The 21,073-nt window shown below is 38.8% G+C and overlaps 1 protein-coding gene across 1 annotated transcript in view; it reads right to left on the reverse strand.

Annotated features, from left to right (window-relative positions):
• ppp2r2bb (protein phosphatase 2, regulatory subunit B, beta b) overlaps nt 1-18,117 on the reverse strand; it is a 77,097-nt gene extending 58,980 nt beyond the window's left edge. Inside the window, exon 1 of the mRNA XM_059526795.1 lies at nt 17,989-18,117. Coding sequence (XP_059382778.1) covers nt 17,989-18,067 — 79 coding nt within the window. The 5' untranslated portion in view covers nt 18,068-18,117. The remainder of the gene's footprint in view (nt 1-17,988) is intronic.
• Nucleotides 18,118-21,073: the final 2,956 nt, after the last annotated feature.

The following is a 21,073-nucleotide window of genomic DNA, read 5'->3' on the forward strand; positions in this document are numbered from 1 at the left end:
ATAGCGTCAAGGCGATATTTGAGATTCGCCTTCGAGGGCCAGGCATACCAGTTTACAGTCCTGCCGTTCGGCTTGTCAGTGGCTCCTCGTACATTTAGGAGGTGCATGGACGCAGCGCTCACTCCTCTCAGACTCAGAGGCATGCGAGTGCTGAATTATTTGGACGACTGGCTGATTCTGGCTCGATCACGGGCGGAGCTCGTGGAGCACAGGGCCGTTTTACTTGATCACCTCGAGAAGCTCGGTCTCAGTGTCAATTGGGCGAAGAGTTCGCTGAACCCCAGTCAGACGATTCTGTTTTTGGGTATAGTTCTGAACTCGTGTTCCATGACGGCGCGGCTGTCACCACAGCGCGCGTTGGGCATTCAGCGCGCAGCGAGTTCTCTCGTTTTGCTCAAGCATTGTCAGAAGGTGCTGGGTCTCATGGCCTCAGCAACTCCGGTTCTGCAGCTGGGCCTGCTCCGCATGCGCCCCCTGCAGCTCTGGCTGAAGGCGCGGGTACTGCGCAGAGCTTGGGTATCTGGCCAACTGCGTCTCAAGGTCAATCAGGGCTGTGTCACAGCCCTGAAACCCTGGACAGCAAACGGCTGGTACCAATCAGGTGTAAGCCTGGGGACTTCCTTGAATGTGAAGATGGTGTCGACGGACGCCTCCACTTCGGGATGGGGAGCGCTGCTCGAGGGCAGACCGTCCTTTGGCCTGTGGTCAGAACGGGAAAAGCTCCATCATATCAACTGTCTGGAAATGCTGGCAGTGGAGAACGCACTGATAAGCTTTTGTCCCCAAATCAAGGGCCACCACGTCTTAGTCCATTCGGACGACATGTCTGTGGTGTCCTACATAAATCGCCAGGGCGGTCTCGGGTCCCGAAACCTGTACAGGCTGGCGGAACGCCTCCTGGTTTGGGCTCAGCGCAACTTGCGTTCGCTGAGGGCAGTGCATGTGCCTGGGCTACAGAATCTGGGTCCAGACAGGCTGTCCAGAGGCAATGTTCCCACGGGCGAATTGTAGCACCTCTTTGGAAGAACCAACCATGGTTCCAGATTTGATGCAGTTAGCAGATGTCGCCCCGTTGCCAGTGCCGTTGAGGAGGGACATCCTCTCGCAGGCCAGGGGTTCGATTTGGCACCCTCAACCGGAGTTGTGGTCCCTCCATGTGTGGGCGCTCAACGGTTACCCGCTGATCTCGCAGTGGGAGTGCTAGATACCATCACTCAGGCTAGAGCTCCGTCGACACGACGTCTGTATGCCTCGAAGTGGTCGGTGTTCTCCAGCTGGTGCACAGCTCGAGGATGTTCACCCCTTAGTTGTGAGGTGACGGAGGTTCTCTCCTTCCTACAGGAGCTGTTGGATAGGGGCAGAGCCCCATCCACGCTCAAAGTTTATGTGGCGGCCATCGCAGCGTTTTCTGAAACAGCGCTCGGTCAGTCAATAGGAAGGAACGATTTGGTCATCCGCTTCCTTAGAGGAGCTAGGAGGCTGAATCCTCCCAGACCTCCGTCGGTCCCTATGTGGGACCTAGTGGCGGTTTTGGAGGCCATGAAGGGTCCCCCTTTTGAGCCTATCCAATCAATTAGCCTTCTGCATCTGTCGTTCAAGACAGTATTCTTGTTGGCTCTCGCTTCAGTGAAGCGTGTGGGTGACCTGCACGTGCTCTCGGTGAGCCAGTTGTGCTTGGAGTTTGGGCCTAATGACTCAAGGGTCATACTCAAACCTAGGCACGGTTATGTGCCGAAATCCCTCAACACGCCGTTTCGGGCTCAGGTTATTGCCCTGTCTGCCCTGCCGATGTCAGGAGAGGATAGAGACTCGAGTCTTCTTTGCCCTGTTAGGGTTTTAAAAGCTTATGTGTCTCGCTCTGCTGCCTTTCGACAGACTGAGCAGCTGTTTGTCTCGTTCAGTGGACGTTCCAAGGGAATGGCTGTTTCGAGACAGACTCTATCCAGATGGATAGTTGACGCCATAGCGTTAGCTTACGCTTCCAGGGGCCTTCAGTGCCCACTGGGCGTCAGAGCACACTCCACAAGGGGCGTCGCCTCGTCGTGGGCGTGGTCTACTGGGATCTCCTTGCAGGATATATGTATGGTGGCAGGTTGGGCCTCGCCATCTACATTTATCAGGTTCTATAACCTGGAGGTTCCTGCCTTGCAAGCAAGGCTGCTGTCGGTATAGTCGAATCAGGGCCCTGAAGGGAATTCTGAGTTTGTGAGCGTTATGCGCTGCCGACTGTTGCATGGGCAGTATTGCGTAAGACCCGCATTGCCACATTGGTCAGGCCTTGCCTCGGCTGTGTGATGTCATATTGCCGCATCTACGGATGCTGCTAGATATGGGACGGAGGGTTTTTCCCCTTCCTGTCCTGGACTCTCTGTGAGTCCCTCAGGCATTGCTTCAGGTTTATTGGTGTGTGATCCCTGCGTGCACGGCGTTTTACATAGGGTTCCCGTAGCGTCTTAGCTAAGACGCAGTACGAGAGAGCTCTCGTAAGAGAACGTACTCGGTTACTAACTTAACCTCGGTTCTCTCTAGAAGAGCGAACGAGTACTGCGTTCTCTGTCGTGCGTACGATTCACTCTGGTTCGCTTCGGCGATGAAATAAATCAGGTGAGTCAGCCTTTTCGAGCTCCTTTTATAGGTTGGGCCACACCCGTTTCGGCGGGAAGTGGCAAGAAGGGCGCGAAGCGCCCTTATTGGTCTGATGTTGCATCAGCCTGCGCTCGATAGGCTGTGCAGTTGCCGCAGAACAAGCCAATGAGCGAACGAGGGAACGTCTCGCCTATGGCTGTGTACTGCTGCAAATGCGCTTTACAAAAATACAAAATTAAGGATAATTTTTTGCTTCAGTATTTCGTGAAAAGAGACTTTTCCCGTAGCGTCTTAGCTAAGACGCAGTACTCGTTTGCTCTTCTAGAGAGAATCCGAGGTTACGTTAGTAACCGAGTACGTTTTTGCTATGGTATTTTTTTTAATCACAGGCAAAATTCCTCTTGCAGTGTTTTGTAGGCTGCTTATTTTTGCTCATGTTATTCAGCTGCAACAGAATGCTTTGTAAAAATGTTTGACATCTAAATGTTTGACTTCATTTTTTTTTATATTGGATTTTTTATCTTATTGGAATCGAAACTAGGAATCGATAAAAATCAGAATCGATAAAATTCAAACGATACTTAACCCTAGTAAGAAATGTTACAAACATAGATAAAATAACTGCTGATAGTCAATCATATTTACAGTACAAACCTTGTCAGTGAACTATGAAGGCAAAAAAAAAAAAAAAAAAAAAAAAAATTTTTCGTTCTATAATCGTAATCGAGGCAAAATGTTAAATTAATCGAGGTTTTGATTTTAGGCCACAATCGTTCAGCCTTATTCCAAACCCATAAAAGCTCTGTTCGTCTTCGAACACAATTTAAGAAATTTTGGATGAAAGCTTAAAGGCTTGAGACTGTCCAGTAGACTGCCAAGTAAATAACAGTGTCAAGGTCCATAAAAGGTATGAAAAGTCATTGTCAGAATACTCCATCTGCCATCAGATGTGCAATCTGGGTTATATGAAGCGACAGGAACACTTTTTGTAAGCGAAGAAAACAAAAATAACTACTTTATTCAATAATTCCTATGTCAACGGTCTCCTCTGTGTCACTCCATATCACGTGATACGTGTGCTCGTCTGCGTCCTCCGCGCCACAAGGGTGCGCTGTTTCCATGTGTATTTAGCTTTATTTGAAATAAAACATATAACATAGAATGCACGTCTGATGGCAGATGGAGTATTCTGACGAAGACTTTTCATACCTATTATGGACCTTGACACTGTTATTTAAAGGCCATGTTGCAAGTTAACCACCACTTTCGATTAATGGGTACATAAATCACTCAAGATATGTATATCATTTTTAAAATGTCTTAAAAATAGTTTTAAAGACCTATTTTTTTAGTTTTTGGTATTAACGTTTTTTATATGCAACTCGGCGATGACGTCACGTTGGGGAGAAGTCGAGGAAAGGTAGCCTCAGTCTAGTATGATGCCGCGTTCCAGGCAACCCGTAACCCGTGTTTTTCCAACCTTAAACCCGTGAAAGTGCACAGGAACGGCAATCAAACTCGTGACTTCCCACCCGTGAACTCGTGTCTCGTACTAGATCGATGTACTCCGAGTTCCGAGGTCACACAGCACGCGAAACAACAATGACAGCCCCTACGGATAATACTGCCTACGGATGCAGTTTATGCAAGTGGCACACGTTGAAAAAACGATTTTAGGTCAATGTACCATTGCAATAAAAAAAAATGATCTAGTTACAATTCCTTGCACTCAGAAAATTTGGCGTAACTTGTCTGAAATGGTACAAAGTCGTTAATCGTGGTATGAAATAGTGATTACGAACGCAGCATCAGAACTAACGTTATAGCGACTGACTGGGATGAGGAAGAGGTGGCAAGAGCCAACATGTATGATGACCTGCAGCTGTGTAATTTCGAACCTGCCAGACGTGAGAGGGCAAATGAGGAATTGCCAGGAACTGATGTCCGTCAAAGCTTATTAAATGCATGGTCCGAGGAGAATGAGTGGAGAGTTGGTGAAGTGTCCTGGTGAGTTGCTATCATTTAGCATCGCAGCAATGAGCACTGGAGCTAGTCTACGAGCAGCAGTGCACAATAACGACACAGGCACACACACATATATATATATATATATATATATATATATATATATATATATATATATATATATATATATATATATATATAATTAATTAATTTATTTTTTTTTACTGTCATTGAGTAGCACCGAGTGAAAAAAAAAATAAACGTTTTCTTTATATCTTGTGGCAGTGATCATGACGTTAGTTCTGATAAGTACCGGTAACCTTTGTCATAGTGTCGTAGAACTGGTAAACGTTGTCTTTGTCATCTAGAAATAGAAGGCATCATGCTAGCTATATGGACGTTTCTAAGCGTTTATCTCTTCCTCCGGTGAAAATGTTGTTGCAAACGTAGCCGTGTGTGTGTCGCTGTGTTTGGCAGGTGCTTGTGTGGGTGCTGTCCCATGGAAACTGCGCTGAAAAGCTTGTGCTGTAGGGAAGTGAGTGCGTTTGGGTCGCTGTTGGTCGATATCTATCTATCTGTCTCTCTGTCTATCTATCTATATATGTAGTCTATCTATCTATCTATATCTATGTATTTATCTATAATCTGCGCTATCTGAATACTCTCGTCTACTACTCGTCTCTCTAGTCACTCTCAATGCTCTCAAGGCGGGCTTTGGTAAATTCTCTCCCCAACGTGACGTGATGCAATGCATTGTGGGGGAAAGGAGACCGCTGTAAGATAGTACCTACTTTTTCGTATTATATTCCGTTTTGTGATACCCAACAACATAGAATACAATGGATAACAGTTTAAATGTTTATTACCAACAAGAAAATTGCACAAATTCGTAAAAATATTTACCCTGCAACACGGCCTTTAATATCTTTAATTGTGTTCCGAAGACGAACTGAGCTTTTACGGGTTTGGAACGACATGGGGGTAAGTGATTAATGACAAAATTTTCAAGTTGGCTTTGTGGCATAAAACAGCTGTATGATGTAGTCCTATATGAGGAAACACAAGAGCAGCCTTTAAAGAGGTTGTATGATTCTGCTAAAAAGAACATTATTTTGTGAATTTGGTGTAATGAAATTACAGTATTACAGTATTATTTTCCACATACTGTACATTGTTGTTGCTCCTCTATGCCCTGCCTTTTTGAAACGTGCCAATTTTTACAAAGCTCATCGTTCTGAAAATTGAGGTGTGCTCTGATTGGCCAGCTATCCAGTGCGTTGTGATTGGCTGTATACCTCAAGCAGAAATGGTACGCCCCTTACCATACTGTGATGCCGTGTGTCCCTGAGCCTAGAGACAAAAACCTTAAAACCCATTAAAATGATGCATTTGTTGCATCTAGTGGGGACTTAATTACGGATTATAACGACAATACCGGCGGTTCTTAATTCCAGTCCTGGCGCCCTTTAGCTCAGCATATTTTGCATGTTTCTCTTTGTTAAAGCACCTAATTCAGATAATCGGCTCGTTAGAAGTGAGCTCCGTGAACTGTGTTCCCATTAACATGGTCCCTACACAGTGTTCATTGCTCCCTACTCCCTGAGCAGGGGAAATCTGTTGAAGGTTATCTCACTTCGGAACATTCATTAACATTCAGAAATATTCTGTTTGCAAGTAATATTTACCTTGCTTTTTCTTTGTTTTTTACACATATGTGACCCTGGACCATGAAAATTAAGTGTTAATTGAGGAATCGGACAAAATTTGTCCGAGATACAACTATTTGAAAATCTGGAGTCTGAGGGTACAAAAAATTCTAAATACTGAGAAAATCACCTTTAAATTTGTCCAAATGAATTCTTAGAAATGCATGTTTAAAAATAGTTTCAATATATTTACGGTAGGAAATTAAAAAATATCTTTATGGAACATGATTTTTACTGAATATCCTAATGATTTTTGGCATAAAAAAAAATTATAATTTGACCCATAGTACAATGTTTTTTTGCCTTTTGTTACAAATATACCCCAGTGACTTAAGACTGGTTTTGTGCTCCAAGGTCACATATTGTATATCTCAATTCCATCTAAGGCTCTTTACTGATACACCTGTCTCCTTGGTTTGCGCTATTTTATTATTATTATTATTGCCGGCCCGAGACTCGAACCCACAGCCTTAGGATTAGGAGTCAAACTTTGTAACCATTAGGCCACGACTTCCCTTTAACATAAAGAACCTTTAACATGGAATCTTTCCATTCCATTCTTTATTAAGGAAAAAGTTTCTTTAGATGGGTGTTTTTTTTTTTTTTTAATGTTCTTTATACTAAGAAAAAAAAATATTTTAAGAACTGTTCACAGAAAAGGTTCTTTGGGGAACTTTTTGATTTTTCATTATTAAGAGTGTTGTTATAACATAATACAAACATTTCCTTGATGAACTATACAACCACTTCCTCATGCCAGCCAGATGTATATTTACATGCAGGCCATATCTCTTGATTTACTCCTGCCAATTTCTCTTGACCCAAATTTACACCACTGTCTCAGCTGCTTTCTCAACGGTGTCATTTTTATATAATTCCTTTATATTTGGATGCACAAATACAAAAATACTGAGTGGAACTGTTGGAATGGCACAATGGTGTCAGACTACACAGCTGTGCAAGTAGCGTGCATCGTGTGACAGGTGTGTGGCATAACTTCACTGCAAGCTTGCTCAATCAAAATGAGACTTTAGGTCTTTGTTTATATGAAACCCCTTGAAGTCTGCCTCAATAGCATTCGTTAAGGACCAAAACATGATGAGCACTGCTGACTGTCTTCTACCATCATTGATGACTGCAGTCAAACCTCTCAGAGAGTGCAGAAACATTAGAGCCAATGGGACTGTCTAGACTGTTCTGCTTTCACTGAAAGTCCCATGAGGCCAAGATTGCTTTGCTAACAGATACTGATAACTTCACAAAAGCACCTTGACTGGTGGAATAAAGGCACTAGATTAGGGGTCAACTGATTATCGGTGCCGATATAAATAATTTTTATCGGTATCACTCATTTTCAAAACCGATTTGCAGATAAAATAAAAGCATTTAAGGAAGGTTTTGCCAGCGTCCTAGTTATTCTTAATTTTGACATAAATTTTCATTTTTACACCAGACATAGATATCGGTTTGAAATAATAATCAGTGACGGCATTGGCCCTGAAAAACACATATCGGTTGACCCCAACACTGGAGCTCCAGAGTCCTGTTCCGAAGCTTCACACAGCGTGCCACATTCTTGAATGCATCTGTGTTAATTTAAAATAAAACTGTTACTAATATCCAATTGGCTTGAAATGAGGTACATATAAATAGCAGGAAACCAGATTCCTGGCCACAAGTCAGTTTAGTTCTTTGGTATGATGCCGCAAGGATCACTGTCGAGGGCAGCTGTTTTTAATTTACATAGGTAATCATTTGGTTTACTCCCGTTTTTTGCACTTTTCCCTACTAAAATGTTAGGAATATTTTATTCAAATGGAGTACACTTAACTTTTAGTGGATGTAATGTAGAATGAATAGTTCATCAAATTAACTAAGCATATGTTCCACTATTCTATGAAATGTTTTGCCTGAAATGTGTGCTTGGTTTGATTTACTGGCACACTAAAGCTAAAGATATAAATCATGTTTTTTAAAGCATAAAATACTTTTGTACAGCAATGTATTTGATGATCCATTGACTTTGCACCAAAGACAATTATGGTTGGAGTAAGATGCTTCTTGAATTTATCATAATTGCATGGTAACAACTATGGAACTAGCAAAACAATCATAGATAAAATTATATATAAAACCACTTCATTAAAAGTTAAATTCCCATTGTGTTATGCAATATAAATTACTAAATAATATTCTTTTATTTGTACTTTTGTCTCACCTCTGCCTCTTTCCCTCTCAAAGCCTGCATTGACACAAAGGGCTTATAAAGTAATAAAGGATCTAGTTGTGAAAAGTTCAATGTTCCTCATACACCACCTGAGGGAAATGTGTTTCTGTATTAAATAACCCATCTGTTCTATTACAGCTCAGCTGAATCAGAGTTCACATAATGACAGATGTTTTTCCATTACCTGGTTACCGTGACATGTATTCCACACGCTGGGTCAAATTATTGAGTACCATTGTATATGGTCAAAACTAGAATTTAAACCACCCAGGATACCCTTTGTAACCCAGTAGCAATGAGATAAAAGCATTTGTTTCACAAACCCAAAAAACTTTAATACCTTTTCTGTGATAAGAGCAAAAATAAAACTCTCTCATGCTCTTCGTAAAAGCTACATTACATGATCAACATCGCATGTGTCTCAGAAATACGTTTCTGTTGCTGTGCTGTAAACTTCAAAACTCAAGACTTGCACAGCATGGTCTCAGCCATTCAGCAGCTCAAACTGTAGCTGTCAAAGATGTCCCTTAATGAACACATCCACACACTCACACACACAATTGGCCCCAGATTTCTCTGACAGATCCAGGGAAGAGAACATCTGCATGTGATTGATTCTAATACTCCAGAATAGAAGGTGGGATGAGGCAGAAATGAAATGAGATGTCAGGATTTATGAAAGGAAAAAGAGCAGCTGGATTTGACAAAAGGCACTGTAAACATCAAGATGTAAACAAGTCTCATGTGTACCATGATTCATAATTTGTGATCCAGGTTGTACCCACATAATGTTTCTCCTGCTTTCAAAGTCTATGCCAGTTACCTACTTCCAAGTCTTACTATCAGATCACTTAATCTCAGAGGTGGGTAGTAACGAGTTACATTTACTTCGTTACATTTACTTGAGTAATTTTTTGGGGTAACTAATACTTTTCGGAGTATATTTAAAGATGGGTACTTTATACTCTTACTTGAGTAAATTTTGGGGGGGAAATGGAAAGGGGGAAAAAACTGTGGGCGACGCTCCTCTCGTTACTTTATCTTAATGCAATAAATGTTATAACTGCTTCAGTTTATTCCAAACGCGCCGTCTACTTTTCTCTGGGCAATGAGCGATGCCCATTCGCGAATGATTCATTCTTGCAAACGAGTGAATTGGTTCATGAATCAGTTTGAATGAGTCGTTCAGTTCCCTGCCGCACGCGCTGAGCGTCTGAAGCGGTTCACTCAGAGTTGTAATGTTTAACATCAGCAGCGTTGAAAACGTGGCTATAGAACTGCACTGAATTGAAAGCAGATCTGCAAAGGCTATTATTTGCTTGCAATGGAGATCCTTATTAGATGAACACCGCGTGAGCTGTCTACTGTTCGACAGGTAATAACTTGGGCTACATTCGATTACAGTACACGATACCACTGTGACATTAGTTTGTTGTACGTGTGTGGCTTATAACAGAGGGGAGTCAAGTTGAATGCAGCTTCTAAAAGACAAAAAATAGCCGATTAAGATTTTATTAATTTTAATACAATCACACCGGCGCGAGTACGTTCAGAAAGTCATATCATCAGCTGCTAAATTCAGATCTGTGATTGCTTGCTGGCGCTGAGCCAGAGATAGATGTGTTTTTACAGCACTGCGCATTATAACCAATCACACATGATTCTTTTGAGCTTATTAAAGCATTGGCCAATCAGAGGCGTTCAGATGAGTCTTCGCTAAAATGCCGGTGCTTCCTTCACTCGCTCGCTGACTGAATACCACTTTCTGGCGAATTCTCTCGTCAGAAACAACAAAGTGCAGATGTGTGTACGAATCTGTAAATAAGATATTGATTTCACAGTGTTAACAGTTTCAGTGATTTTAATGGGAGTTTCTGAGAGTGATTGAAATCTAGACTGTCAGTGAAAATGATCTTTAATAATGTAAATGTTATTTGCTCTCTTTCTGAACAATGAAAGATTAGTAGCAATATTTATATCACATTAACTTTCAATGTTAAATTCACATTTAATATAAAGTCAGTCGTATTAAAAATATGTTATGGCATGACACCTATATCTGTTACTTAAGTAAACAGACAAGCTTTTATAATAAATTACATAAATTGGAGTAAAGGCTGATGAAATATATACATTTATATACACACACACATACATTACATACATTTTATCTATATATCTAAATAAAAATAGGCTCAGTATATATGACCCAAAGTAACTAGTAACTAACTACTTGAGTAGATTTTTTATCCGATACTCTTTTACTCTTACTCAAGTAACTATTCAAGACTAGTACTTTTACTTTTACTTGAGTAAATATTTCTAGAAGTACTTTTACTTTTACTTGAGTACAGTTTTTGGGTACTCTACCCACCTCTGCTTAATCTGGTTCCTTTGTTCTGACTGATGCTTTTCAGCCCCTATACTGTCACTGGCTCACATACTGCCTAAATACTTATACACTACTTCTGCTTGTTGTCCTCTTTGTTCATACTCTTTAACACAAGCTAAATTCCACACATGTCAGAATGCAATTCATAAAAACTTCCAACTATTTCATCTTGCTGCCAAAACAGCCCTTGCAATTCCTAGAATGGTTTTATTATTTCAGAATTACTGCACATCAGCTATTATTGGTGGGGAAAACATGACTAGAACTCAGTATAATAAGTAAATGACTAATAGAAAAGATCATGAACAAATCACAACAAGAGCAAAATATCAGTAAAAGCAGCTACAATACATAATATATAATGTATTTTACATAATGTATTTATGCCATGGTGCGTGCTGAAGGGCAAATGTAAAAATGAAAATTTAGAGTGTTAAAGGGTTAGTTCAGCCAAAAATTAAAATCCTGTCATTTATTCATTCTCAATTTTTTTCTAAACCTGTATGAACATTTTATGAAGAATGTTGGTACACAGTTTTGGTTACCAATGGCTAAGTGTGTGCATTTTTGGCCAAAAATTGTGGGTGGATTTTTCGATAACTATAATTTTTTTTTTTTTTTTTTTTGTGCTGGACAATTGGCTGACTTGCCTGTTATAGAAGAGTAAATATGACACTAAAACTGACAGTAGGTGGTAGCAAGTGTCTGTCTTGATGGGTGATTCACTGAATCATTCATTAAAATAATTATTTCGAAACAACTGATTCATTTACATACCAAAGCAAGCAACTGTCTTTATGGCCCTGTCTCAAATAGCACAAAATGTGCCCTAGATGCACACTTCTGCCAAGCGGCCGAGCCCACACTGAGATGAGCTCCACGGAAAACTCTACCCAACGGTCAAAGCAGCATTAGATCACAAAAGTGTGGCCTTAGAGGAAGACTGCGAGGGTTAAGAGTGTGATTTGAGACATCTGGATCTTTGAATCATTGATTTCATAAATGAAACATTGCAGTGTCACTCCAAAACACAACATTTTTTTTCTGGTCTGGGCTTATTTATACAACTATTTTTGTTATCCCACATGGAAAGAACCTATATGTGGATATATGCGCATATATAAAGCCTATATGCAGTGTATATGCACATATATGCTGCATATATGCGTATATATGTCACATATAGGCAAAATTGAGGTGCATATATGTGCATATACAGGAAATATAGGTCTCCTGTATTGCTTCTTCATATCCACATATAAGCCCTATACAGACAAGATATGTCTTCTATATAGCTAATGGCAGGATCTGGTCATTTTGTAGCTCATATCTCATTTTTGACTGTCATACTAGCTCGTATTTTTTGTTTTGTACTATTTGATTGATCTTGAGTAAATAAATAATGTACATTTCTACATTTATGTTGCCTAGCAGCTATGGATTTTAATTTTACTATCATAGGTGAACATATAGGTGCTTATATACGTGTATATACAGTACAGACCAAAAGTTTGGACACACCTTCTCATTCAAAGAGTTTTCTTTATTTTCATGACTATGAAAATTGTAGGTTCACACTGAAGGCATCAAAACTATGAATTAACACATGTGGGATTATATATGGAATTATATACATAACAAAAAAGTGTAAATAAAATATGAAAATATGTCATATTGTAGGTTCTTCAAAGTAGCCACCTTTTGCTTTGATTACTGCTTTGCACACTCTTGGCATTCTCTTGATGAGCTTCAAGAGGTAGTCACCTGAAATGGTCTTCCAACAGTCTTGAAGGAGTTCTCTGAGAGATGCTTAGCACTTGTTGGCCCTTTTGCCTTCTGTCTGCGGTCCAGCTCACCCCTAAACCATCTCGATTGGGTTCAGGTCCGGTGACTGTGGAGGCCAGGTCATCTGGCGCAGCACCCCATCACTCTCCTTCTTGGTCAAATAGCTCTTGATGCCTTCAATGTGACTCTACAATTTTCATAGTCATGAAAATAAAGAAAACTCTTTGAATGAGAAGGTGTGTCCAAACTTTTGGTCTGTAATGTATGTACCTATATAGGTATATGTATGCACATATATATGTGTACATATATGTACATATAATATAGGAAAATGGCCAATTTTATATATGTTACATATATTAAAAACCTATATCAAAACCTATATTGAAACATATATGTTTATATAGTTTTTTTCCATGTGGGATATCACTCACCCCTACCATTGTCTTCCACTGACATTTTAAAGTATTCCTTTTCAAAATATTTTTAAGTTTGGATCTACAGTGTCAGTAAATTACAACAGAATTGTAATTTTTGGGTGTAAGTAAGTGCTGTAGTGCTGAGGTTTGTTAATTCTAAAGTAGTGAAGATCGTCCCAGTTATGTAACCCTCGTTCCCTGAAGGAGGGAACAAAGATGTCACGTCGGATCGTCAAGAGTGCCCGACTGAAAGGGAACACATGTTGGGTATGTAAAACGTGACTGCATACAAAGCATTCACAACTGGCCTATCATGCATGCTGCTCTCTTACCTCATTTCTTTCCTGTGCTTTAGTTGCTGACATCGCTAAAGCATGTCCTAGTACCAGAGTTAGTTCAGCTTGTCCTATCTGATTTCTTTAACCCATTCTCCCTTACATCCCTGAACTCCTATTCCATTCACTCCTTAACACTTTTAAGGCCAAACAGGAAAGTGTTAAGATGCTCCAATTGAACAGCAAGTCTGTGATATGCTCAGTAAACACAAGTGTTATTCCAGGCATCTGTGAAGGTAAAATGTGTACAATACAAATGTATCCTAGGATGAATCAATGCAAAAACATCTCCTTTGCTTCTACACATGAAATGTTGGATGCTTTGTGACCACTGTATGATGGTATCTTTAGCAGTAAGTGGTCATTTAGCAGATGCTTTTATACAAAGCAACTGACTGTGCACTCACTAAACACTTTCCCAAACCCTAACCATTAACTACCCTTGAAATCAGATGGAAATAATAAGCTGATAATGGTGTTCGAGCCTCAACACCATATCTACCATCTGATTGATAAGAATATTGTTAAAGAAACCAAAGAGGTCCCGGAACAAATCTCTCTTGCATTATTCTGTGAACATATCAGCTGCACCAGCAAGAAACAGCAGTGAAGAAATGGTCGATCAACCTTTACATTTAAATAAGCAGTTGTTTATATACAAGAGGTGAACAAAGCAACAAAAAAAGAATAAGGGCTTTGATACTTACCCCATCCGAACAAACTGGTATGTACGACATCATATCAGCAAAATTAGGTCAATACGAAGTTCATTTGGAGTTTTTTCAGCTTGCCAAAGTTCGAAACAAAGCTTGGCGTTTAATGAAAAGTTGCAGAGCTTATAGAAACATCGGGGGTATGATCGAACTGCTGTTTTCTCACCATTTTTGTTGCGTTTATTTTGTTGAGAGGAAACCACACAGCACCTTTGTACGCAAACTGAATTTGTTTTGCACAAATCAGTTATTCCAGAAGTTTTCAGCTCTTGCCCAGGCCATTATTTTACAGAAAACAAGACTAAAGATGGAACAACAACAAAAAAAAACAGAGACTGGAACAACAACAGGCGCCTACATTGAAAAATTAATAAAATCCACCTCCAAGTTGCTCAAGTTTTCAAGTATAATCAATTTGTGGTTGCACAAATCATTTCAATTTCAATTATATTAAAGCAACTTATAAAATTAAGTTACTTAAAAAATTAAGTAAAAAAGTTTGCTTTAACTTATTTTGATAGTTGAAAAGTTGAACAAAAAAAAGAAGTTTAGTGTTGTCTCTATGTAGCACTGATTTCAAAATGGTCTTTCTACTGCACAGTGGTGTTGGTTTCAATGGTTCAAATGGTTTCAATTTTCAGTTTCCATTGTATTGATACACTGATACCACAACTGCTTTCATGTTCCAGCTTCTTTCTGACAGAGCGCTAAGACACACCAGTGTGTGTATTTTCATTTAGTAATTTAATCTGTTGTGCTGCATGTTTCAGAACAAAAAGCAGGACTGTGTTCTTTCTTACACACAAACAGCTCCCAGTATTTTTACTGTCAGAAGGATTCTGGGTCACTGAGAATGCAGAAAGAATCTGGCAAATTCGAGTTGGAAGTGAGCTTCCTTATGCAATACTCACTTAGAACAGCAGAGCCCTTGAAGTGGTGACTTTGGAGGGAGAAGGGCACTTGTGTGTCATAATGAAGCCGTCTGGAATGCACTTGGTGAAAGGAGCAATGAAAGGCAACTTAATTTCCTTATTACCTTCACCTGGAATGTTACCATGACAACTCTAGGCAGTGACAACAGGAATATCTTATTACTGCTGTTAATGTGTTGTAAATGAATATACATTTTATAATGAAGTTTTTCAAATTTGATTTGCGCGCGTGTGTGTGTGTGATTTGCACCCTCTCTGCTCTTAACTTTATAAAACTTGCCTTTTATCTCTTGTTTGAACCCTGCATTTACCTAATATATTTACTATTTAGTGCTGTCAAGCGATTAATCGCATCCAAAATACTTAAAAAAATAATCAATAATCAAAAAATAATAAATAATCAAAAAGTTTTTGTTTACATAATATGTGTGTTTACTGTGTATATTTATTATGAATATATATAAATAGACACACAGACAGTATAAACTGTATTTAGAAAATATTTGCATGTATATATTTATTTTCATATTACTGATAAATATATTTAATATATAAACAGAACCTATTTTTCTTAAATATTAATATGCATATGTGTGTATTAATCATTTGACAGCACTTATACTATTAAATACATTTCTTCATTATATTGTATTTAATTCATGTATTTATTTTCACCTATCTTCATAGCACACACACAAACAAGCTTCACTTGTAGTATTGTAGTCCAGCATGTGATCAGCAAAAGCATTTGAATTCTGACATTTACATTGATTTATTTATTTCTAATTAAGACAAAAGTACAATGTAGCCTTAAACTGTAAAAATTCCCAATGGAGCTCAGAAGCTTGTCTCATAAAAGGAAACTCACTGGCACCAGAATGGACTTCAAAAGAGAAACAGAAACTGGTAACATAGGACTGCATAAGACAGTATTGTAATACATCATTGCTAGCAAGGGGACTGTAACCTTTTAAGATCCAATCGATCTGACTTGAGCAGCAGACACAGATGGAGACAGCAAGAGATGAAAGCACAGAGCCATGCATGAAGACAGACAGTCAACGGAACTCTTTCACAAGACTCTGAGAACCACATGATAACCCAGTGTTTGCATCCTCCCGATAAAAGAGGAATCAAAGGCAAATGGAAGAGAGCGAGTGGATAGATGAGTATGGGAGAAGAAGATGTGCAGCTGCAGGTGTTGTATGGTATTACATGTCCAATATGTTGGCTACAGGAGGAGCGTTCTGGAGATGGGTTTGTAATGAAATATCTCTTTCCTGACAGAAACTCAAGACTTACTGTTACAGGGCCCTATAGAGATATCTTCATATATTAGTAACTCTAGTGCTGCACCAGCAAGGTATTTCCCCCTAAGGTCCATTCAGTCCTATATACAGCTAAGAAAAGAGGTGTGAAGGTAATACGGGCCAAACTGCATCTTTGCAAATGCAATTTTGTGCTTCTATAAGGGAAAATGCTAGGTTACTGTTTAATTAGGCGGCTGAACTCAAATTGAAATTAACCTACTCATGCATTAGATAATGTTGGATTATATACAAACTGATTAAATGTAATTAGATTAAATGAAATTTTTCTATATTTCACAGATTTTTGAAAATACACATATTATAATAAATATCATAAAAAATAAATGTGAAGCTCCTTAGATTAAAATATAAAATGTATGTATAATATACAAAAATACCTGTAATACAGTACAACGTCCCTCTGGATAAGAGTATATCTGATTTCAATGTAAATGTTATTAAGAACAACATCTGGTTTAAAGCTGCTGTGGATGCCAACGAACAAGGTATGTTTCAATTGGGTTCTCATAATGTCTGTACATAACTTTGTACCTCATATTTCCATATGAGTTGACTGACAGAACTGAATGCAGGAGACTGGAAGAGCAAGCTCATGCAAGAAGGAAGACATTCTGCTGCCTATAAAATTTTGAGTTTAGTGAATTCAGACCTGCAGTGTGTTAATTTTTTGTTATCTTCTGTATTTATTAAAAACAATAGCCCTAGAGTGTGATGTCATATCGTGATGGCTGTAACTCTCTGAAGTAAATGTGAAATGTAAAACTGCTAAATTTCTAGACTGATTCGCTATATTCTTTATTAAATATAGTTCTGAAACCTATTCAGTTTAGATGCTAACCCTATTTATCATATTTGTCACATGAAGACCTCTAAACAATGAACATGATCAAAAATTTGCAGAAAAGCCTGTGGTACATGGTCTCCTGGACTGTCATCTGATTTAGTTCATACTTTTAAAAGGCCTTTAAAGTCTACAAATTTACATCTTCAGGTTGTGGTATGGCTTTTTTGCTGTGATTTTTAATAGATGTTTTATAAATTAAAGGTAAGAATAATTGTTATACTTTTAGTTACAGTATGTTCAAGATTAACATTTATTTGACTGAATAAGCTTACTTCATTACACGTCATTTTTAGAAACGTCATGTACAGTACAGTAAATATATAATATGATATAGACTTTTAAAGAAAGTTTTTTTCTCAAACATCGTTGTATTGCCTTGTGTTATAGCATATGTTGTTATATATACAACTGATATTTATATGCATATTTATGTAAGTAGTCTGAAACAATAGAGTAACGAATAGAGTAAAAGAAGAATTACGAATAGAGTAAAACCACAACAGAGTTACCACAAATTTAGTACTAGCAGCATGTTTCGAAATCTACACAACGCTATGGAGCATCATATACAGTATTTGAACGCGAACGTGCCTATGATGCCCCAAAATGTTGTCTAGATGGATGAAATGTCGAAATGTTGTCTAGGTAGACGACTGTTTTCACAGCCCGCGTTTCAAACGAAATACGACCCAAAAACATTAACAAACATCTGCTTCTGGTTCTGGCATCCTCTGCCCTCACTCACTCACTCACCCTCGGTGTGACAGCTGGACGAGAGGAGGCTAGTCGGCGGTCTGAAGATGTAAGGCAGGTACCGGGAGAAGCATTTCATCTTTTGACTGGATTTACTTTTTTACTGTCCTCGTGCAGCTCACGGACACGTGAAGAAGGGGGATATGTGATGGCTCTATCCCACGTTCATTATGTCGGTCTCTGTCGGATAGGAGACATCTGTGTTGCTCCCGTCGCTCGCTGGAGGATGGCTTGTTTTGCCCCAGTCTGGAGGGTGGGAGGGGTGTTTGTTGAAAGAAGCTCCTGCGTCTGTCCGCCTACTGGCGGCTTCGAATTTACCGCGTCATCCAGAGGAAACCCTCCGAAGAGCCGAGCTACTGCTGAGCTCAATCCTAGTGCTGTGTGCTGGCTAGATTTTCATCATGTTTTTATGTCCTTATATATTGGAAACTAACAATATTAAACTGTAAATTGTGTGTTCAGTGAATTTTAATTATTTTGTTGAGTGAATTGTCCGGTTCTTATTTATCCTATGAGCAGGAATTCTATTTATTTATTGATTGATTGATTGTAGGGGGAGCTTGGCTCAAACTAACACTTTTTTAAAACTTTCTCAGTTTGTGTAAATCCACATGGGGTTCAGAGTGTATTTATTTATCCACAGTGATTTCACACTTGTCTAGTACTGATATGTCGCTTTGTTTCAGAATTACAGTGTAGGCCTATGTTTTTCTTTATTTACCCTCAAAAAATGAAAGTGAAATGTGACAACATGCCCCGTAGGTGTGGCACATTAAAACATGACAATATGACAGCTTAAAATGCTGATCTTTAATAAAAATATATATATATATATATATATATATATATATATATATATATATATATATATATATATACACAAGACAAATTAAAATATTTTGTCAAAAAAGAAATTATTAACTTTTTCAGATAAAATAATGGCTAATTTCTAATTTTAAGGATTAGAAATATTCTAATTTTGGAGTTTGACGATGAACACGTTGCAACCACGCTTGGGACGGCCCACATAAATGAGCCAAAATGCTTTACAATTCTTTAAACATTACACATTGACTTTCAATCTTTATTCACCTGTGGTTTCTTTCAATTCTTTGAATTTCAACAATGCATTAAAGTAAATTGTGTAAATTATATCGCTGATGTCATAGAACAGCATAGATATTGTAAATATTGTTATGCTAGAAATATTGAAACCATGTGTGTTACAACTAACCCTACGTTAGTTTGTGCCCTGCGCTCCCACAGTTTCCAACAAAAAGAAGTTGAAGTCAGAATTGTAAACCATTGTGCATCTCTGAGCAATAAAGTGAAGGTGTAGTTTACTTCCTGAATAAATCAGTTAGTGCACTTCAAACATCCGGATGATGCACTTAGGCTTTGTACCAAATGGTAGGCCTGCATCCCAGATGCCACCCTAAACCCTCACGGTCTTCCTCTGAGTCCACACTTTCGTGACTTATCTGCACCTGCTGGCAAAAAGATCTCACAGAAAGTATAAATCCCGTACCATCAGAGTGGGCATTGCATTTGTTGAAGGACATAGCCCTACATTTAGAAAAGTCTGTGCAAGTATGCATGTGTAGTATAAATAGGTCATGTGACCTATGAGAAGTTCAAGCCTTGTGGGATTTAAACCTACAACCTTTCAGTTTTCCATCCACATCCTTACATACAACCCAGTGGACCCAAAATATGCCAGATAAATCCATTTATTCACATTAAAAAGACACATTAAGCAAGCCTTTAAGGTAAACAGTTAACAAATAACAACAAGTGGCACATTTTAAATGACAGAACAATATAGATAAATAAATGTGAACATGTATGTGTCAGTTTGTGGTCATCAAAAGTTAATATATATGGAAAAACAGTGAAGCTGAGGAGTAAAAAAGACTGTAAGCATAAACTAAAAAAATCACCTTAACACAAATAGTTTGTCATAGGTATAAGCAGCACAAAGGGCTTTTCTAGTGTGTACATTGCTAATGCTCATCACTGTAAACAAAGTACCATAATATGTCATATGAATTTTTAACTGCCCACAATCTCTAAATAATTTAGATATTTATACAGCAGCATACTCAAAAGCCCAGTCTAACTGGAGCACAAAATTGCACTTACTGTATGTTCTTGTTGATTATTATAAAAGAGTTCACATTAAGTTGAAGCTGGTTTACACCATTCTCTTGGGTTAAAGGAAGCAAATAGTTATGTATTCTGATAAAACCTCCCTGTGTGTGTATCTCACAATAGTTCTGTTGCACAAGGGAAATGTAAACATGACCTTTGATGAGGTCACTGCCAGGAAGCAGCGATTCACGCTTGTCTTATTTCCTCTTTGGGACAGAATGCAGTGTGTGTGACATGTAAGCTTAGAAATGCAAGCCAAAAATTCACATCTCAACTGATTGATAGAGACATTTACAGGATAGCATATAGCTGAGCTTCCGTGTCTGGTTTCCTTCAGAGTCTCATATGTAATTATGTCCTTTTTTATAGCAGAAGCTTAATCAATAGCTGGTCCCTGGGTATGCGGAAAAGAGGCCATCTGTGTGGATAAGCATATGAAAAGGCTAACACTCACAGCGCCAGATTCTCCTCTCTGCACTGCCACAACATAATGAGCTGAACACACACATTGATTTTTCCAATGGACACCCACAATGCATTTGAGTGTGTGTGTGTGTGTGTGTGTGTGTGTGTGAGAGAGAGAGAGAGAGAGTTTGTGTGTGTGTGAGCTTGTGTGTGTGTGTGAGAGAGAGAAGGAGAGAGAGAGAGAGAGAGAGAGAGAGAGAGAGAGAGAGAGAGAGTTTGTGTGTGTGTGAGCTTGTGTGTGTGTGTGAGAGAGAGAAGGAGGGAGAGAGAGAGAGAGAGAGAGAGAGGGGAAGAAAAATTTCTGAAAATCAGGCAATTAAACTTAGCCTTATATCATGGATTTGTTACTTTTTAAATAAACTTGATATTTTGTAAATACACAAAGCATTCATTCCTGTGTGTTATTACTTATATGTTGATTTAGATTTAATTTTAGTTGAAAATGTTGTCTTTTTTGTCATTTTCAGTC

Source organism: Carassius carassius, chromosome 36, assembly GCF_963082965.1.
Source record: "Carassius carassius chromosome 36, fCarCar2.1, whole genome shotgun sequence".
NCBI classification, from domain to species: domain Eukaryota; kingdom Metazoa; phylum Chordata; class Actinopteri; order Cypriniformes; family Cyprinidae; genus Carassius; species Carassius carassius.